The 16,551-nt window shown below is 72.3% G+C and overlaps 1 protein-coding gene across 1 annotated transcript in view; it reads left to right on the top strand.

Moving 5' to 3' along the window:
• The window catches only part of MAP3K10 (mitogen-activated protein kinase kinase kinase 10), a 20,030-nt gene extending 9,215 nt beyond the window's left edge, over window positions 1-10,815 (top strand). The window contains 6 exon segments of the mRNA XM_077840084.1: window positions 283-405; window positions 1,553-1,691; window positions 8,548-8,660; window positions 8,986-9,236; window positions 9,238-9,574; window positions 10,345-10,815. Coding sequence (XP_077696210.1) covers window positions 283-405; window positions 1,553-1,691; window positions 8,548-8,660; window positions 8,986-9,236; window positions 9,238-9,574; window positions 10,345-10,715 — 1,334 coding nt within the window. The 3' untranslated portion in view covers window positions 10,716-10,815.
• The last annotated feature ends 5,736 nt before the right edge of the window (window positions 10,816-16,551 follow it).

The following is a 16,551-nucleotide window of genomic DNA, read 5'->3' as shown; positions in this document are numbered from 1 at the left end:
TCCACCCCGTACGCCCCATAACCCCCCGTACGCCCCATAACTCCACTGTATGCCCCATATTCCCCGCATATGCCCCATATTCCCCCCATACTCCCCATATCCCCCGTATGCCCCATAACCACCGGCCCTGCCCCGCCCGCTGTGTCAGGCTGCCAGAAGTCGGGGCCCCGAACCTGCTCGGGGAGATCTGTGGCGGTGCAGGGCGCCCGCCGCTGTAACCGCTGCCTTGGGGGGCTCCAGGGGGGCTGGGGCTCCGGGCTGACCTGGCCTCTCTCCCCCCAGGCTTCCAACACAAGATCACGGTGCAGGCGTCGCCCACCCTGGACAAGCGGAAAGGCACCGGAGCCAACGGCACCAGCCCCCCTGCGAGCCCCATCATCATCCCCCGCCTGCGGGCCATCCGCCGTGAGTCCCCCATTCCCCCCATCACCCCCCATAGCCCCCCCAGACCCTGCCTGTGGGCCATCCGCCATGAGTACCCCATTACCCCCCATAGCCCCCCAACCCGTCTGCGGGCCATCCGCCATGAGTACCCCATTCCCCCCCATCACCCCCCATAGCCCCCCCAGACCCTGCCTGTGGGCCATCCGCCATGAGTACCCCATTCCCCCCCATCACTCCCCATAGCCCCCCCAACCTCTGTCTGTGGGCCATCCGCCGTGAGTACCCCATTCCCCTCCATCACCCCCCATAGCCCCCCAGACCCTGCCTGTGGGCCATCCACCGTGAGTCCCCCATTCCCCCCCATCACCCCCTATAGCCCCCCCAGACCCTGCCTGTGGGCCATCCACCGTGAGTACCCCATTACCCCCCATAGCCCCCCAACCCCCGTCTGTGGGCCATCCGCCGTGAGTACCCCATTCCCCCCCATCACCCCCCATAGCCCCCCCAGACCCTGCCTGTGGGCCATCCGCCATGAGTACCCCATTACCCCCCATAGCCCCCCAACCCCCGTCTGTGGGCCATCCGCCGTGAGTACCCCATTCCCCCCATCACCCCCCATAGCCCCCCCAGACCCTGCCTGTGGGCCATCCGCCGTGAGTACCCCATCACTCCCCATAGCCCCCCAACCCCCATCTGTGGGCCACCCGCCGTGAGTACCCCATTACCCCCCGTAGCCCCCCATCACCCTCCATAGTCCCCCCCCACACCTGCGGACCACCTGTGTGAATTTGCCCCCCAGCTCTGCCATAATTCCTCCTTCCCTTGCTGGGTCTCTGCTGCCCAGGTCTCAGGCCAGGCACCCTGTGGGGCTGCCCCGGAGGCCGGCTGTGCGGGCCGGTCCCTACTGGGCCGGGGAATGGTTGCGGCTCCCGTCCCGGATCCAGGAACCAGGACCAGACCCAAGAACTGGCACATTATGAGCCAATGTCTCCCCCCTCCCCCCGCGCTGGGCGGTAACCCTGGGGAGACGCCCCCCGGCCATCTCCCCGCTCCCCCCCTCCATAGCTCCTACTGGGAGGGGTACTGAGCCCAGAATCCCCCCTCCCGCCCCCTGGGTCCCGCTGAAATGCCGTGCGGGAGACTCGTCCCACTAACCCCCTCGTTGCAGTCACGCCCGTGGACGGCAGCCAGACGTGGGGCCGCAGCGCGGGGCTGAAAAAGGAGGAGCTGGGGGGCAACAAGAAGAAGGGGCGCACGTGGGGGCCCAGCTCCACGCTGCAGAAGGAGCGGCTCGGTGGGGAGGAGCGGTATGGGGCCAGAGAGTGAGGGGCACCGGCAGGGTTGGGGGGCCCAGGGCCGGGCTGGTAGGGGGCTGCGGGTCGGGAGGGAGGGGCACCGGCAGGGTTGGGGGGCCCAGGGCCGGGCTGGCGGGGGCTGCGGGTCGGGAGCGAGGGGCACCGGCAGGGTGGCATGGGGGGCCCAGGGCCGGGCTAGCAGGGGGCTGCGGGTCGGGAGCGAGGGGCACCGGCAGGGTTGGGGGGCCCAGGGCCGGGCTGGCGGGGGCTGTGGGTCGGGAGGGAGGGGCACCGGCAGGGCTGGGGGGGCCCAGGGCCGGGCTGGTAGGGGGCTGCGGGTCGGGAGCGAGGGGCACCGGCAGGGTTGGGGGGCCCAGGGCCGGGCTGGCGGGGGCTGCGGGTCGGGAGGGAGGGGCACCGGCAGGGTGGCATGGGGGGCCCAGGGCCGGGCTGGCGGGGGCTGCGGGTCGGGAGCGAGGGGCACCGGCAGGGTTGGGGGGCCCAGGGCCGGGCTGGCAGGGGGCTGTGGGTCGGGAGGGAGGGGCACTGGCAGGGTTGGGGGGCCCAGGGCCGGGCTGGCGGGGGCTGCGGGTCGGGAGGGAGGGGCACCGGCAGGGTGGCATGGGGGGCCCAGGGCCGGGCTGGCAGGGGCTGCGGGTCGGGAGCGAGGGGCACCGGCAGGGTTGGGGGGCCCAGGGCCGGGCTGGCGGGGGCTGCGGGTCGGGAGCGAGGGGCACCGGCAGGGCTGGGGGGGCCCAGGGCTGGGCTGGCGGGGGCTGTGGGTCGGGAGGGAGGGGCACCGGCAGGGGCTGCGGGTCGGGAGCGAGGGGCACCGGCAGGGTGGCATGGGGGGCCCAGGGCCGGGCTAGCGGGGGCTGCGGGTCGGGAGGGAGGGGCACCGGCAGGGCTGTGGGGGCCCAGGGCTGGGCTGGGCTGGCAGGGGCTGTGGGTCGGGAGGGAGGGGCACCGGCAGGGCTGGGGGGGCCCAGGGCCGGGCTGGCGGGGGCTGCGGGTCGGGAGCAGGGGGCACCGGCAGGGTGGCATGGGGGGCCCAGGGCCGGGCTGGCGGGGGCTGTGGGTCGGGAGGGAGGGGCACCGGCAGGGCTGGGGGGGCCCAGGGCCGGGCTGGCGGGGCCTGCGGGTCGGGAGCGGGGAGCACCGGCAGGGTGGCATGGGGGGCCCAGGGCCGGGCTGGCGGGGGCTGTGGGTCGGGAGGGAGGGGCACCGGCAGGGCTGGGGGGGCCCAGGGCCGGGCTGGCGGGGGCTGCGGGTCGGGAGCGGGGGGCACCGGCAGGGTGGCATGGGGGGCCCAGGGCCGGGCTGGCGGGGGCTGCGGGTCGGGAGGGAGGGGCACCGGCAGGGTTGGGGGGCCCAGGGCCGGGCTGGCGGGGGCTGTGGGTCGGGAGCGGGGGGCACCGGCAGGGTTGGGGGGCCCAGGGCCGGGCTGGCGGGGGCTGCGGGTCGGGAGCGGGGGGCACCGGCAGGGTTGGGGGGCCCAGGGCCGGGCTGGCGGGGCCTGCGGGTCGGGAGCGGGGAGCACCGGCAGGGTGGCATGGGGGGCCCAGGGCCGGGCTGGCGGGGGCTGTGGGTCGGGAGGGAGGGGCACCGGCAGGGCTGGGGGGGCCCAGGGCCGGGCTGGCGGGGGCTGCGGGTCGGGAGGGAGGGGCACCGGCAGGGTGGCATGGGGGGCCCAGGGCCGGGCTGGCAGGGGCTGCGGGTCGGGAGCGAGGGGCACCGGCAGGGTTGGGGGGCCCAGGGCCGGGCTGGCGGGGGCTGCGGGTCGGGAGCGAGGGGCACCGGCAGGGCTGGGGGGGCCCAGGGCTGGGCTGGCGGGGGCTGTGGGTCGGGAGGGAGGGGCACCGGCAGGGGCTGCGGGTCGGGAGCGAGGGGCACCGGCAGGGTGGCATGGGGGGCCCAGGGCCGGGCTAGCGGGGGCTGCGGGTCGGGAGGGAGGGGCACCGGCAGGGCTGTGGGGGCCCAGGGCTGGGCTGGGCTGGCAGGGGCTGTGGGTCGGGAGGGAGGGGCACCGGCAGGGCTGGGGGGGCCCAGGGCCGGGCTGGCGGGGGCTGCGGGTCGGGAGCAGGGGGCACCGGCAGGGTGGCATGGGGGGCCCAGGGCCGGGCTGGCGGGGGCTGTGGGTCGGGAGGGAGGGGCACCGGCAGGGCTGGGGGGGCCCAGGGCCGGGCTGGCGGGGGCTGTGGGTCGGGAGGGAGGGGCACCGGCAGGGCTGGGGGGGCCCAGGGCCGGGCTGGCGGGGGCTGCGGGTCGGGAGCGGGGGGCACCGGCAGGGTGGCATGGGGGGCCCAGGGCCGGGCTGGCGGGGGCTGTGGGTCGGGAGGGAGGGGCACCGGCAGGGTTGGGGGGCCCAGGGCCGGGCTGGCGGGGGCTGCGGGTCGGGAGCGGGGGGCACCGGCAGGGTTGGGGGGCCCAGGGCCGGGCTGGCGGGGGCTGCGGGTCGGGAGCGGGGGGCACCGGCAGGGTTGGGGGGCCCAGGGCCGGGCTGGCGGGGGCTGTGGGTCGGGAGGGAGGGGCACCGGCAGGGCTGGGGGGGCCCAGGGCCGGGCTGGCGGGGGCTGTGGGTCGGGAGGGAGGGGCACCGGCAGGGCTGGGGGGGCCCAGGGCCGGGCTGGCGGGGGCTGTGGGTCGGGAGGGAGGGGCACCGGCAGGGCTGGGGGGGCCCAGGGCCGGGCTGGCGGGGGCTGCGGGTCGGGAGCGGGGGGCACCGGCAGGGTGGCATGGGGGGCCCAGGGCCGGGCTGGCGGGGGCTGTGGGTCGGGAGGGAGGGGCACCGGCAGGGTTGGGGGGCCCAGGGCCGGGCTGGCGGGGGCTGCGGGTCGGGAGCGGGGGGCACCGGCAGGGTTGGGGGGCCCAGGGCCGGGCTGGCGGGGGCTGCGGGTCGGGAGCGGGGGGCACCGGCAGGGTTGGGGGGCCCAGGGCCGGGCTGGCGGGGGCTGCGGGTCGGGAGCGGGGGGCACCGGCAGGGTTGGGGGGCCCAGGGCCGGGCTGGCGGGGGCTGCGGGTCGGGAGCGGGGGGCACCGGCAGGGTTGGGGGGCCCAGGGCCGGGCTGGCGGGGGCTGCGGGTCGGGAGCGGGGGGCACCGGCAGGGTTGGGGGGCCCAGGGCCGGGCTGGCGGGGGCTGCGGGTCGGGAGCGGGGGGCACCGGCAGGGTTGGGGGGCCCAGGGCCGGGCTGGCGGGGGCTGCGGGTCGGGAGCGGGGGGCACCGGCAGGGTTGGGGGGCCCAGGGCCGGGCTGGCGGGGGCTGCGGGTCGGGAGGGAGGGGCACCGGCAGGGTTGGGGGGCCCAGGGCCGGGCTGGCGGGGGCTGCGGGTCGGGAGCGGGGGGCACCGGCAGGGTTGGGGGGCCCAGGGCCGGGCTGGCGGGGGCTGCGGGTCGGGAGCGGGGGGCACCGGCAGGGTTGGGGGGCCCAGGGCCGGGCTGGCGGGGGCTGCGGGTCGGGAGCGGGGGGCACCGGCAGGGTTGGGGGGCCCAGGGCCGGGCTGGCGGGGGCTGCGGGTCGGGAGCGGGGGGCACCGGCAGGGTTGGGGGGCCCAGGGCCGGGCTGGCGGGGGCTGCGGGTCGGGAGCGGGGGGCACCGGCAGGGTTGGGGGGCCCAGGGCCGGGCTGGCGGGGGCTGTGGGTCGGGAGCGGGGGGCACCGGCAGGGTTGGGGGGCCCAGGGCCGGGCTGGCGGGGGCTGTGGGTCGGGAGGGAGGGGCACCGGCAGGGTTGGGGGGCCCAGGGCCGGGCTGGCGGGGGCTGTGGGTCGGGAGGGAGGGGCACCGGCAGGGTTGGGGGGCCCAGGGCCGGGCTGGCGGGGGCTGTGGGTCGGGAGGGGGGGGCACCGGCAGGGTTGGGGGGCCCAGGGCCGGGCTGGCGGGGGCTGTGGGTCGGGAGCGAGGGGCACTGGCAGGGTTTGGGGGCCCAGGGCCGGGCTGGCGGGGGCTGTGGGTCGGGAGCGAGGGGCACCGGCAGGGTTTGGGGGCCCAGGGCCGGGCTGGCGGGGGCTGCGAGTCGGGAGGGAGGGGCACCGGCAGGGTTGGGGGGCCCAGGGCTGGGCTGGCGGGGGCTGTGGGTCGGGGGGGGGGGCACCGGCAGGGTTGGGGGGCCCAGGGCCGGGCTGGCGGGGGCTGTGGGTCGGGAGCGGGGGGCACCGGCAGGGTTGGGGGGCCCAGGGCCGGGCTGGCGGGGGCTGTGGGTCGGGAGCGGGGGGCACCGGCAGGGTGGCATGGGGGGCCCAGGGCCGGGCTGGTAGGGGGCTGCGGGTCGGGAGGGTGGGGCACCGGCAGGGTTGGGGGGCCCAGGGCCGGGCTGGTAGGGGGCTGCGGGTCGGGAGGGAGGGGCACCGGCAGGGTTGGGGGGCCCAGGGCCGGGCTGGCGGGGGCTGCGGGTCGGGAGCGGAGGGCACCGGCAGGGTTGGGGGGCCCAGGGCCGGGCTGGCGGGGGCTGCGGGTCGGGAGCGGGGGGCACCGGCAGGGTTGGGGGGCCCAGGGCCGGGCTGGCGGGGGCTGCGGGTCGGGAGCGGGGGGCACCGGCAGGGTTGGGGGGCCCAGGGCCGGGCTGGCGGGGGCTGTGGGTCGGGAGCGGGGGGCACCGGCAGGGTTGGGGGGCCCAGGGCCGGGCTGGCGGGGGCTGTGGGTCGGGAGCGGGGGGCACCGGCAGGGTTGGGGGGCCCAGGGCCGGGCTGGCGGGAGCTGCGGGTCGGGAGCGGGGGGCACCGGCAGGGTTGGGGGGCCCAGGGCCGGGCTGGCGGGGGCTGCGGGTCGGGAGCGGGGGGCACCGGCAGGGTGGCATGGGGGGCCCAGGGCCGGGCTGGCGGGGGCTGCGGGTCGGGAGCGGGGGGCACCGGCAGGGTGGCATGGGGGGCCCAGGGCCGGGCTGGCGGGGGCTGCGGGTCGGGAGCGGGGGGCACCGGCAGGGTGGCATGGGGGGCCCAGGGCCGGGCTGGCGGGGGCTACGGGTCGGGAGCGGGGGGCACCGGCAGGGTGGCATGGGGGGCCCAGGGCCGGGCTGGCGGGGGCTGCGGGTCGGGAGCGGGGGGCACCGGCAGGGTGGCATGGGGGGCCCAGGGCCGGGCTGGCGGGGGCTGCGGGTCGGGAGCGGGGGGCACCGGCAGGGTGGCATGGGGGGCCCAGGGCCGGGCTGGCGGGGGCTGCGGGTCGGGAGCGGGGGGCACCGGCAGGGTGGCATGGGGGGCCCAGGGCCGGGCTGGCGGGGGCTGCGGGTCGGGAGCGGGGGGCACCGGCAGGGTTGGGGGGCCCAGGGCCGGGCTGGCGGGGGCTGCGGGTCGGGAGCGGGGGGCACCGGCAGGGTTGGGGGGCCCAGGGCCGGGCTGGCGGGGGCTGTGGGTCGGGAGCGGGGGGCACCGGCAGGGTGGCATGGGGGGCCCAGGGCCGGGCTGGCGGGGGCTGTGGGTCGGGAGCGGGGGGCACCGGCAGGGTGGCATGGGGGGCCCAGGGCCGGGCTGGCGGGGGCTGCGGGTCGGGAGGGGGGGGCACCGGCAGGGTTGGGGGGCCCAGGGCCGGGCTGGCGGGGGCTGCGGGTCGGGAGGGGGGGGCACCGGCAGGGTTGGGGGGCCCAGGGCCGGGCTGGTAGGGGGCTGCGGGTCGGGAGGGAGGGGCACCGGCAGGGTTGGGGGGCCCAGGGCCGGGCTGGTAGGGGGCTGCGGGTCGGGAGTGAGGGGCACCGGCAGGGTTGGGGGGCCCAGGGCCGGGCTGGGAGGGGCTGCGGGTCGGGAGGGAGGGGCACCGGCAGGGTTGGGGGGCCCAGGGCCGGGCTGGCGGGGGCTGTGGGTCGGGAGCGGGGGGCACCGGCAGGGTTGGGGGGCCCAGGGCCGGGCTGGCGGGAGCTGCGGGTCGGGAGGGAGGGGCACCGGCAGGGTGGCATGGGGGGCCCAGGGCCGGGCTGGCGGGGGCTGCGGGTCGGGAGGGAGGGGCACCGGCAGGGTTGGGGGGCCCAGGGCCGGGCTGGCGGGGGCTGTGGGTCGGGAGCGGGGGGCACCGGCAGGGTGGCATGGGGGGCCCAGGGCCGGGCTGGCGGGGGCTGCGGGTCGGGAGCGGGGGGCACCGGCAGGGTTGGGGGGCCCAGGGCCGGGCTGGCGGGGGCTGTGGGTCGGGAGCGGGGGGCACCGGCAGGGTTGGGGGGCCCAGGGCCGGGCTGGCGGGGGCTGTGGGTCGGGAGCGGGGGGCACCGGCAGGGTTGGGGGGCCCAGGGCTGGGCTGGCAGGGGCTGTGGGTCGGGGGGGGGGGGCACCGGCAGGGTTGGGGGGCCCAGGGCCGGGCTGGCGGGGGCTGTGGGTCGGGAGCGGGGGGCACCGGCAGGGTTGGGGGGCCCAGGGCCGGGCTGGCCGGGGCTGTGGGTCGGGAGCGGGGGGCACCGGCAGGGTTGGGGGGCCCAGGGCCGGGCTGGCGGGAGCTGCGGGTCGGGAGGGAGGGGCACCGGCAGGGTTGGGGGGCCCAGGGCCGGGCTGGCGGGAGCTGCGGGTCGGGAGGGAGGGGCACCGGCAGGGTTGGGGGGCCCAGGGCTGGGCTGGCAGGGGCTGTGGGTCGGGAGGGGGGGGCACCGGCAGGGTTGGGGGGCCCAGGGCCGGGCTGGCGGGGGCTGTGGGTCGGGAGCGGAGGGCACCGGCAGGGTTGGGGGGCCCAGGGCCGGGCTGGCGGGGGCTGCGGGTCGGGAGCGAGGGGCACCGGCAGGGTTGGGGGGCCCAGGGCCGGGCTGGCGGGGGCTGCGGGTCGGGAGGGAGGGGCACCGGCAGGGTTGGGGGGCCCAGGGCCGGGCTGGCGGGGGCTGTGGGTCGGGAGCGGGGGGCACCGGCAGGGTGGCCCGGGGGGCACTCACTTCGTAGCCGTCTCACCGTCTCCCCTGGCGCAGGCTGAAGGCTCTGGGCGAGGGCAGCAAGCAGTGGTCGTCCAGCGCCCCCAACCTGGGCAAGTCCCCGAAACGTGCCCCCATGGCAGGGGGCTTCGCCAGCCTGACGGAGATGGGTATGTGGGGGGGCGGGGCCCAGGCCCCGAGGCGTGAGGGCAGCGGGGGGGGGCATGTCGGGGGAAGTAGCAGGGGGGCTTGGTGCCTCCAGCCGTGGGGCGAGGGGCCGTGCTAGCCACCCCCCAGCCCAGCACCCTGGAGCCTGGCTGGCTTAGAGGCCTCAGGGCAAGGAGCCCGACGCCCCCCAGGGGATGCCAGGGCCCAGAAGAGGGAGATGGGGGGCGAAGGCCCAGCGGGAGGGGCCCATGGGCAAGGGATGGGGGGGTCGCTGTGCCCCTCCCCTGGCGCTGACCCCTGTCCATCTGTCTGTCTGTCTCTCCCCAGAGGAGTACGCGGAGGCGGAGGGCAGCACCCCCCACTCCCCCTACCCGCCCCTCCCCCTGCTGGGGGGCGAGGACCAAGCCCCCGGGCCCGCGGACGAGCTGCCCCCCGGCGCCGAGGGCCTGCACCGAGCCGGGCCCCACGGGCGCAGCGAGTGGGCTCTGCTGGGCTGCGCCTCCGTCCTGGCCTCCGTGGGGCTGGGCAGCGACCTGCTGGAGCTGGGCCGGGAGGTGGCGGGGGGCCCGTTCCCGCGGGGGGGGCCGCTCCCGGCGGGGCGAGGGGCCCCCCAGCTCCCTCACGCTGCTCTCGCTCTCCTCCCTCTGCGAGTGCAACTCCACCAAGTCCCTGCTGCCCGCGGCCGAGGAGCCGCCCGGCCCGGCCCCCCGCCCCACGGGGCCCCCCCCCGGCGCCCCCCCCGCCCACAACCCCCTGCTGGACCTCCGGGCCGAGAGCTTCAAGAGGGGCCCGCGCCAGTCGCTGACGCCCACCCACGTGACGGCCGCCCAGGTGGTGACCCGTGGGCACCGACGCACGCCCTCAGACGGGGCCCTGCGCCAGGCTGCGCTCAGCCAGCAGGGGGCGCCCACGGCCGGTGAGTGGGGGGTGCCCCAGCGCCCCCCTGAGCAACCTGATACAGGGGTCGTGCCCCCCGCGGCCCCTCCCTGACCCCCAACCCGCTCCTCAGCCCCTCCCTGACCCTCCAGCCAACCCCCTCCTCACTCCCTGCCCCCCAACCTCAACCCCCTCCTCACCCCCAGCCCCTCCCTGCCCCCCAACCTCAACCCCCTCCTCACCCCCAGCCCCTCCCTGCCTCCCCAACCCGCTCCTCAGCCCCTCCCTGACCCTCCAGCCAACCCCCTCCTCACTCCCTGCCCCCCAACCTCAACCCCCTCCTGACCCCCAGCCCCTCCCTGACCCCAACCCCCTCTTCACCCCCCCAGCCCTTCCCTGCCTCCCCGTCCCCCTCGCTGACCTGCCCATCCCTGCGTCTATCACACCCATGCCCCACCACAGCCCACCCCACCTCACCAGCCTATTGGGGTCCCCAGGTCCCGGGGCTGTTCTGGGGTCCCTGGGGCCCTCATTTCTCATCCCCCCCCCCAACTCCCTAGGCCCCACTCCCCCTGCCAGAGCCAGGGATCGAATCCAGGAGTCCGGGCTCCCTGCTCCCCATGAAGGGCCTGGGTGGGGTGTCTGGGGAGTGGTGCTGGGGGGGGGGTGGAAGTGGTGTGAGGAGTTGGGACTGTGAGGTGGAGGGAGGGGGCCTGTGGTTCAGGGGGGTTTTATGGGGGGATTCTGGGGGGGCTAATGGGCTGCAGTCACCCAGGCCAGCTAAGATGGTTTCCTCCCCCCTCCCCACAGGCTCCCAGGAGACCCTGGACCCCCCCACGCTCTTCCCACCCCCGGTGCGGCGCAGGCCCCCGGAGAAGGACCCGGCTGTGGAGCGCCCCAAGACCCTGGAGTTCGCGCCCCGGCCCCGCCCCTCGCCCTCCCGCTCCCGCCTCGACCCCTGGAAACTCGTCTCCTTCGGAAGGACTCACCGCGCGTCCCCGGGCAGCGGGTGCGGGACACAGGGGGAGCCGGGCAGAGTCGGCGGGGAGCCACCGGACCCCGCCAGTGCCCGCCAGACGCTGCTGGACATAGACATGGAGGGTCAGAGCAAGGACAGCACGGTGCCCCTCTGTGGGGGGGCACTGCACGCCAGCAGCCTGGACGCCGACATGTCCCACTGACCTGGCACTGCGCCCCCCCGGAGACCAGGGAACCACCCATGAATGTACTCCCCCCCACACAGCCGGTGTGGGGCACCAGACCTACCTGGGGGCGGGGGGGGCCTCTTGGAGGGACCAGCCTCTTTACTGTGCGTCTGCACCACCATCCCCCACTCTGCTGCTGACCCCATTCCCCACCCTCAGCAGGCTGAGATCCCACCGCACCCACCAACCGCTCCAAAGGTTCGGCTGTGGGAGAAGCTGCTGCCCCAGAGAAGCAGGGTTGGGAAGGGAATTGTGGGGGAGGGGAGCATGTGTATTTATTGATGGGGGGTTAAGAACCCCCACCCCTATTTAAATTCCATGTGGTGTTTGTAAAAAAAAGAAAGACCCTTTCTGAGCCAGCAGGGGGTGCTTGTCCCCCGTGAACTTATTCATTAACTCGCGGCCTTCAGGCCTCATTTCCAGCCCAAGGTGTCGTGCGTGCAGCTGAGCCCTCCAGTGCCCACAGGGACCCCCTCACCTGGCACCAAGATGCAGCCACCTCTGGGGTGGGACTTGAGCTGTTTATCCAGGGACCCCCTCACCTGGTGTTGAGATGCAGCCGTCTCTGGGGTAGGGCATGGGGACTGTTCAGATGGGGACCCCTCTCGCTGGGCCCCTCCGGAGTTCGTCAGTCCCATTCTCCCCTTCTTTACCTGCTGGCCTCCAGCCCCTCCCTGAACAGGGAACGGAACCCAGGAGTCTGGTGACGGGGGCCGGGGCGCGGAGAGAGGTTATGGCTCCCTCAGCTTTGCACCCGGTGTTCAGAGGCTGGTTTGCGCCCAGGTTTCTGCTCGCTGCCCAGGGCGCAGCCGGCTCGGCAGGGCAGGGGACGCAGTGAGGCTGCCCAGGGTTTGACGCCGTTCCCCCAGAGGGGCCGGATGGGATGCAGGACACCTGGGTTCGGTGCCCGGTGCTGCCCCTGCACATCCTGTGCCAGCCCTCGTGCCCAGGGGCTGAGCCACGGCCCTGATCCTGCACAGGGCGGGGCCTGACTAAACCCTGACAGCACCAGTGCTGGGCCCAGGCCAGCCCTGTCCTGCCCCCAGTGCCACAGGGCCCCGTGGGATCGGCCAGGCCAACAGTGCACCCCTCGGGCGCTTGCTGCTGCATCCTGATTCCCGAGGGATCACCCCAAGTTCTGCCCCCGGACCCCAACAACTCCCAGCCTCTGGGCCTGCTGCAGAACTGCCCATGGCCACGAGGGGGCAGGCAGGGCCCGGCAATCCCACCCGCCAGTGAGGCCTGGCTCCCAGCCCCCTCCCAGAGCTGGGAGAGAACCCAGGCGTCCTGGCTCCCAGCCTCCCCTGCTCCAACCACTAGACCCCCACGCCCCTCCCAGAGCTGGGAGAGAACCCAGGAGTCCTGGCTCCCAGCCTCCCCTGCTCCAACCACTAGACCCCCACGCCCCTCCCAGAGCTGGGAGAGAACCCAGGAGTCCTGGCTCACATCCCCCCCTCCTCTGCTCCAACCACTAGACCCCCACGCCCCTCCCAGAGCTGGGAGAGAACCCAGGCGTCCTGGCTCCCAGCCTCCCCTGCTCTAACCACTAGACCCCCACTCCCCTCCCAGAGCTGGGAGAGAACCCAGGTGTCCTGGCTCCCAGCCTCCCCTGCTCCAACCACTAGACCCCCACGCCCCTCCCAGAGCTGGGAGAGAACCCAGGTGTCCTGGCTCCCAGCCTCCCCTGCTCCAACCACTAGACCCCCACGCCCCTCCCAGAGCTGGGAGAGAACCCAGGAGTCCTGGCTCCCAGCCTCCCCTGCTCTAACCACTAGACCCCCACTCCCCTCCCAGAGCTGGGAGAGAACCCAGGCGTCCTGGCTCCCAGCCTCCCCTGCTCTAACCACTAGACCCCCACTCCCCTCCCAGAGCTGGGAGAGAACCCAGGCGTCCTGGCTCCCAGCCTCCCCTGCTCCAACCACTAGACCCCCACGCCCCTCCCAGAGCTGGGAGAGAACCCAGGAGTCCTGGCTCCCAGCCTCCCCTGCTCCAACCACTAGACCCCCACGCCCCTCCCAGAGCTGGGAGAGAACCCAGGAGTCCTGGCTCACATCCCCCCCTCCTCTGCCTTGCACCAAGGGGGAGCCTTAGGGTCCATCTCAGCTGTGTTGCCATGGTTACCATAGAGGGTGACAAGAGCATCGATGCTGACTGGCTGGAGGTGGACTAGCTCCCAGCCCCCCTCCCCGTCCCCCCCAGTCCTCCCCCAGGTTGGGCCATGCTGTCAAACGCAGCGTCTCCCCCTCCATGCCTGGGGCCTGATCCCCCCTTCTAGTGGTCAGAGCGGGGGTGGGGGGTGGGGGAGGTGTCACGGGGTCCCGGGGCGATGCTCTGGAACTGCTCCCCATGAAGCCAGGCAGGACTCTGGGGAGTCTCCTCTCTGGGAGCAGCCTGTCTGCAGGACACACAGCTCCCCCGGCTTCCCCCTTCCTGGGTCTGACCTCGGAGCATTCAGCATCCTCTGCCCCTCCGTGCGCTTCCCCCAGCGAGTCCGCCCAGGCGGGGTCCTGGGGAAGCCAGAGGGTCCTGCCCCCCAACTCCGCAGTCAGACGGGACTCTCAGATGGCAGGAACATGGTCTAAAACAGAGCTTGCAGGTGCAGAGAACAGGACCCCTCAGCCGGGTCCATTTTGGGGGGCAGTGAGCCAGACAACCCCGTCTGCCCTTCACTCCATGTCCCCAGCCAGCCCCCAACTGAAACTCCCTCCAGCCCCTCCTCCTCTGGGCTTTCCCCTTTCCCGGGCCAGGAGGGCACCGGTTTCCTTTGTTCTCCAACCCTTTAGCTCTCACCTTGCAGGGGGGAAGGGCCCAGGCCATCAGTGGCCAGGAAACAGGGTGTCGGCCATTCTCTGTGTCCAGACCCCTGCACACACCTGCCCTCTAGGGCTCTGCAATGATCATACACCCTCATCCCACCACCTAGATACTTAAGAACTGCATAGGGGAAACTGAGGCACCCCCACAATATTTGGAGGAAACATTAAGAACAGTCCCACTTCGTCACATCTCTCCCCCTTTCGAGATCGAACTGAGCGGGGTCACTTTACCGGTGACCTGGGGAAGTTCGAAGCCACCAATGTTCCCATGGATGCCCCAGCATCTCTCCCATTCCTTGGTAGGAGTTACACCAGGCCCTTCCAGTTTCACACCCTCCCTTAGGTCGGGGGTGGTCGATAGCACTAGCAGGCTGCATGTGGGAAGGTTTCTGCAGCCCATGCCCTTTGGCCACCCCAAAACCCCAGGGGGTCAAACTGGGATCGGGTCTTCTCACAGAGCTCCAGTCTGGAGGGCTGCAATTCGGGCTCTCTTGGTTAAGGGCCCCCATCTTGACCTGGGCCACATACTGTTCACTTACAGAACTAGCATGGAGACATCCCTTTCTCCACAATCTTGTCTCCCCAACAAGCTGGCCAAACACAGCCACTTGGTTATAGGACGGTTTAACTTTCTTAACAGCTTTCACTTCATCTGAGACCTTCTCAAAGCTCTCCACACTGGATCTTTCAACAGGAAAGTCGGTGGATCCATTCACAACAGAAAATTTCTGGCTGTTAGGAACTGAAACTTTCTTGTTTAAATCACGTTCACACCCTTCAGTTGCAATAAACTGCTTGCAAAGACTCCATGAGGATTCCTTTCCCAAGGGCTTTTCTATGCAACAATTCACCCCTCCCAGAAATTCTGCTCTTACCCTCTTTACCGAGGGCTTGCTCTAGGGGAACACTTTCCTGAGCAACAACAGACTCTTTCTGGGTCTCCTTACATCCAGAATTACCTCTGGCCCATCAGGCGGATTCCTACACAATCCCCTTTCAGGCAAACTTACAGACTTCCTAGATAAAAGGCTAGAAGCATTCTCCTTCCCTTTGCCACACACAAGTTCAGGAATCTTTTCCTTCTTGCTACAGGTTTCCACACCCTCAGTAGGTAACACAATCACACACCTTCATGCTCTCCTTGTGCCCTGGCTAGGATCTCACCCTGATTAGACAGAGTTGCTTCACCCTTTCCAACAAACACACTAGCAACAGGCAAAATACAAGCACCAGAATTGTCTCGTCTCTGGGATTTTACATAGACCCTAACTGGATGCGACCTAGTTACAGGGCCATTCTCCCGAGCAGACAGAAACTTAGGACCCTTTTCCCTTCCTGGGCTTAGGCTGAATCCAGAACCAGCTCTGAGACAACTGCACGACCCTCAACCATCACAGGCTGCAAGGCCCCTTCTGTCTGCTCCACAGACCAAGAAGAGCCGGACACACTTTCTCCTTTACAGGTTTCAGAGTAACAGCCGTGTTAGTCTGTATTCGCAAAAAGAAAAGGAGGACTTGTGGCACCTTAGAGACTAACCAATTTATTTGAGCATGAGCTTTCGTGAGCTACAGCTCACTTCATCAGATGCATACCGTGGAAACTGCAGCAGACTTTATATATACTCCTTTACCAGACACACAGGTTGGGATCTCATTCCCCTTGTCCCAGCACACAAGGCTGGTCACAGACAACTGCTTGGAGACCGGGGTAGCTCCCTCCATAGGCAAGTCAATACCCCTGACAGACAGAGACCCATTTCCTTCACTGTCCCAATTCTCCACCCAGCTAACAGGTAAGGTCCAGGGACTCATCTTCCACTCTCCTCGCCTTCCCCCACTGCTGACTAGACACAGCCATCAGCTCACAAGGCTGCCTAGGCTCATCCAAACTTTCCTTACCAAGCACCTTGCCACTCCCAACAGATCCCCTGCCCTGCCTGTGTCTCCCCCCCCTCAGCTGGGGTCTCAGCTCTCCCCGTGCTCAGCGCTGCCCTTGCTGTCCCAGTGGGGGCAGGCCACTGCTTTCCTCACTGCATCAGAGCCAGCGAGAGTCCCCACTCTTGTGTGCAAGGGGGCGGGGAGCATCTCTCTGTCCCACCCAGCCCCAGGGCTCTGGTTACAGGCAGGCAGGTAGCCTGAGCCTAGCAGCTCCTCCCCCCTGTCAGCCAGGTCATCTGCATTTTCACTGACCATTTCCCTGTCTGCCGATTGGTTCCCTGGATTCAAATTCAAACCCTTGGCCGTTACAGGAGCAGGGCCTGGATCCTGTCCCAAAGAGACAGAATCACCCCACAACAGGGTATCGCAGCTGGTGTCCTGGGGCACCCCAACGACTAGCCAGCCCCACTGCTCCTGGGTCTGCACAGGGATCTCGGCCACAGGGAAGGCGAGGGGCTTCGTCCCTGGGACCCTCACCCAGCTCACACAGCCCCTCAGCATCTGAGGCTGCACCACCCAGGGCCTGACACCAGTTCTCTCTGTCCCAGGATCTCGCCACCCCAGGAATGTCTCCCCATTGACCATCCCCTTCCTCTCCCACTGGGGGTCCGAGGGGCCTGGCCCCAGGAAACTCCACACAGACATATAGGTTGGGGTCAGGAGTGGGAGCCTGTCCACCTCCCCACCCATCTGGCTGATGGAGTCTGTGGCCTTGGGACCCAGCAAGGGAGCTAGACGCCGGGGCTTTTCCGCAGGGTCCCCCTGGTTCAAATCGCCAGCCTGCTAAAGGCAGTGAGGTGACCATCCACATCCCCCCCGTCCTTAACCAGGGGCAACAATTTAGTTTCGAGGTTCCCTGCAGAGCTGGCCCCCCGGGGTCTATCCCCACTCACCCCTAGGAGGTCCCCTAGGCCTCTCCGCTCCCCCACCGCCAGTTCATGCTGCTGCTGCTTCTGCAGCTCTTTGTCGGGCTCTCGCTGTCTCTCACAGCCCTCTTGCTCTCTCGGACTCAGCTCCAATCCCGTCCCTCTCCGATCCCCAGATGGGGAACCCGATCGT

The sequence above is a fragment of the Eretmochelys imbricata genome, chromosome 23 (genome assembly GCF_965152235.1).
Source record: "Eretmochelys imbricata isolate rEreImb1 chromosome 23, rEreImb1.hap1, whole genome shotgun sequence".
Classification (NCBI taxonomy): domain Eukaryota; kingdom Metazoa; phylum Chordata; order Testudines; family Cheloniidae; genus Eretmochelys; species Eretmochelys imbricata.
This window is presented reverse-complemented; position numbering and strand designations above follow the sequence as displayed.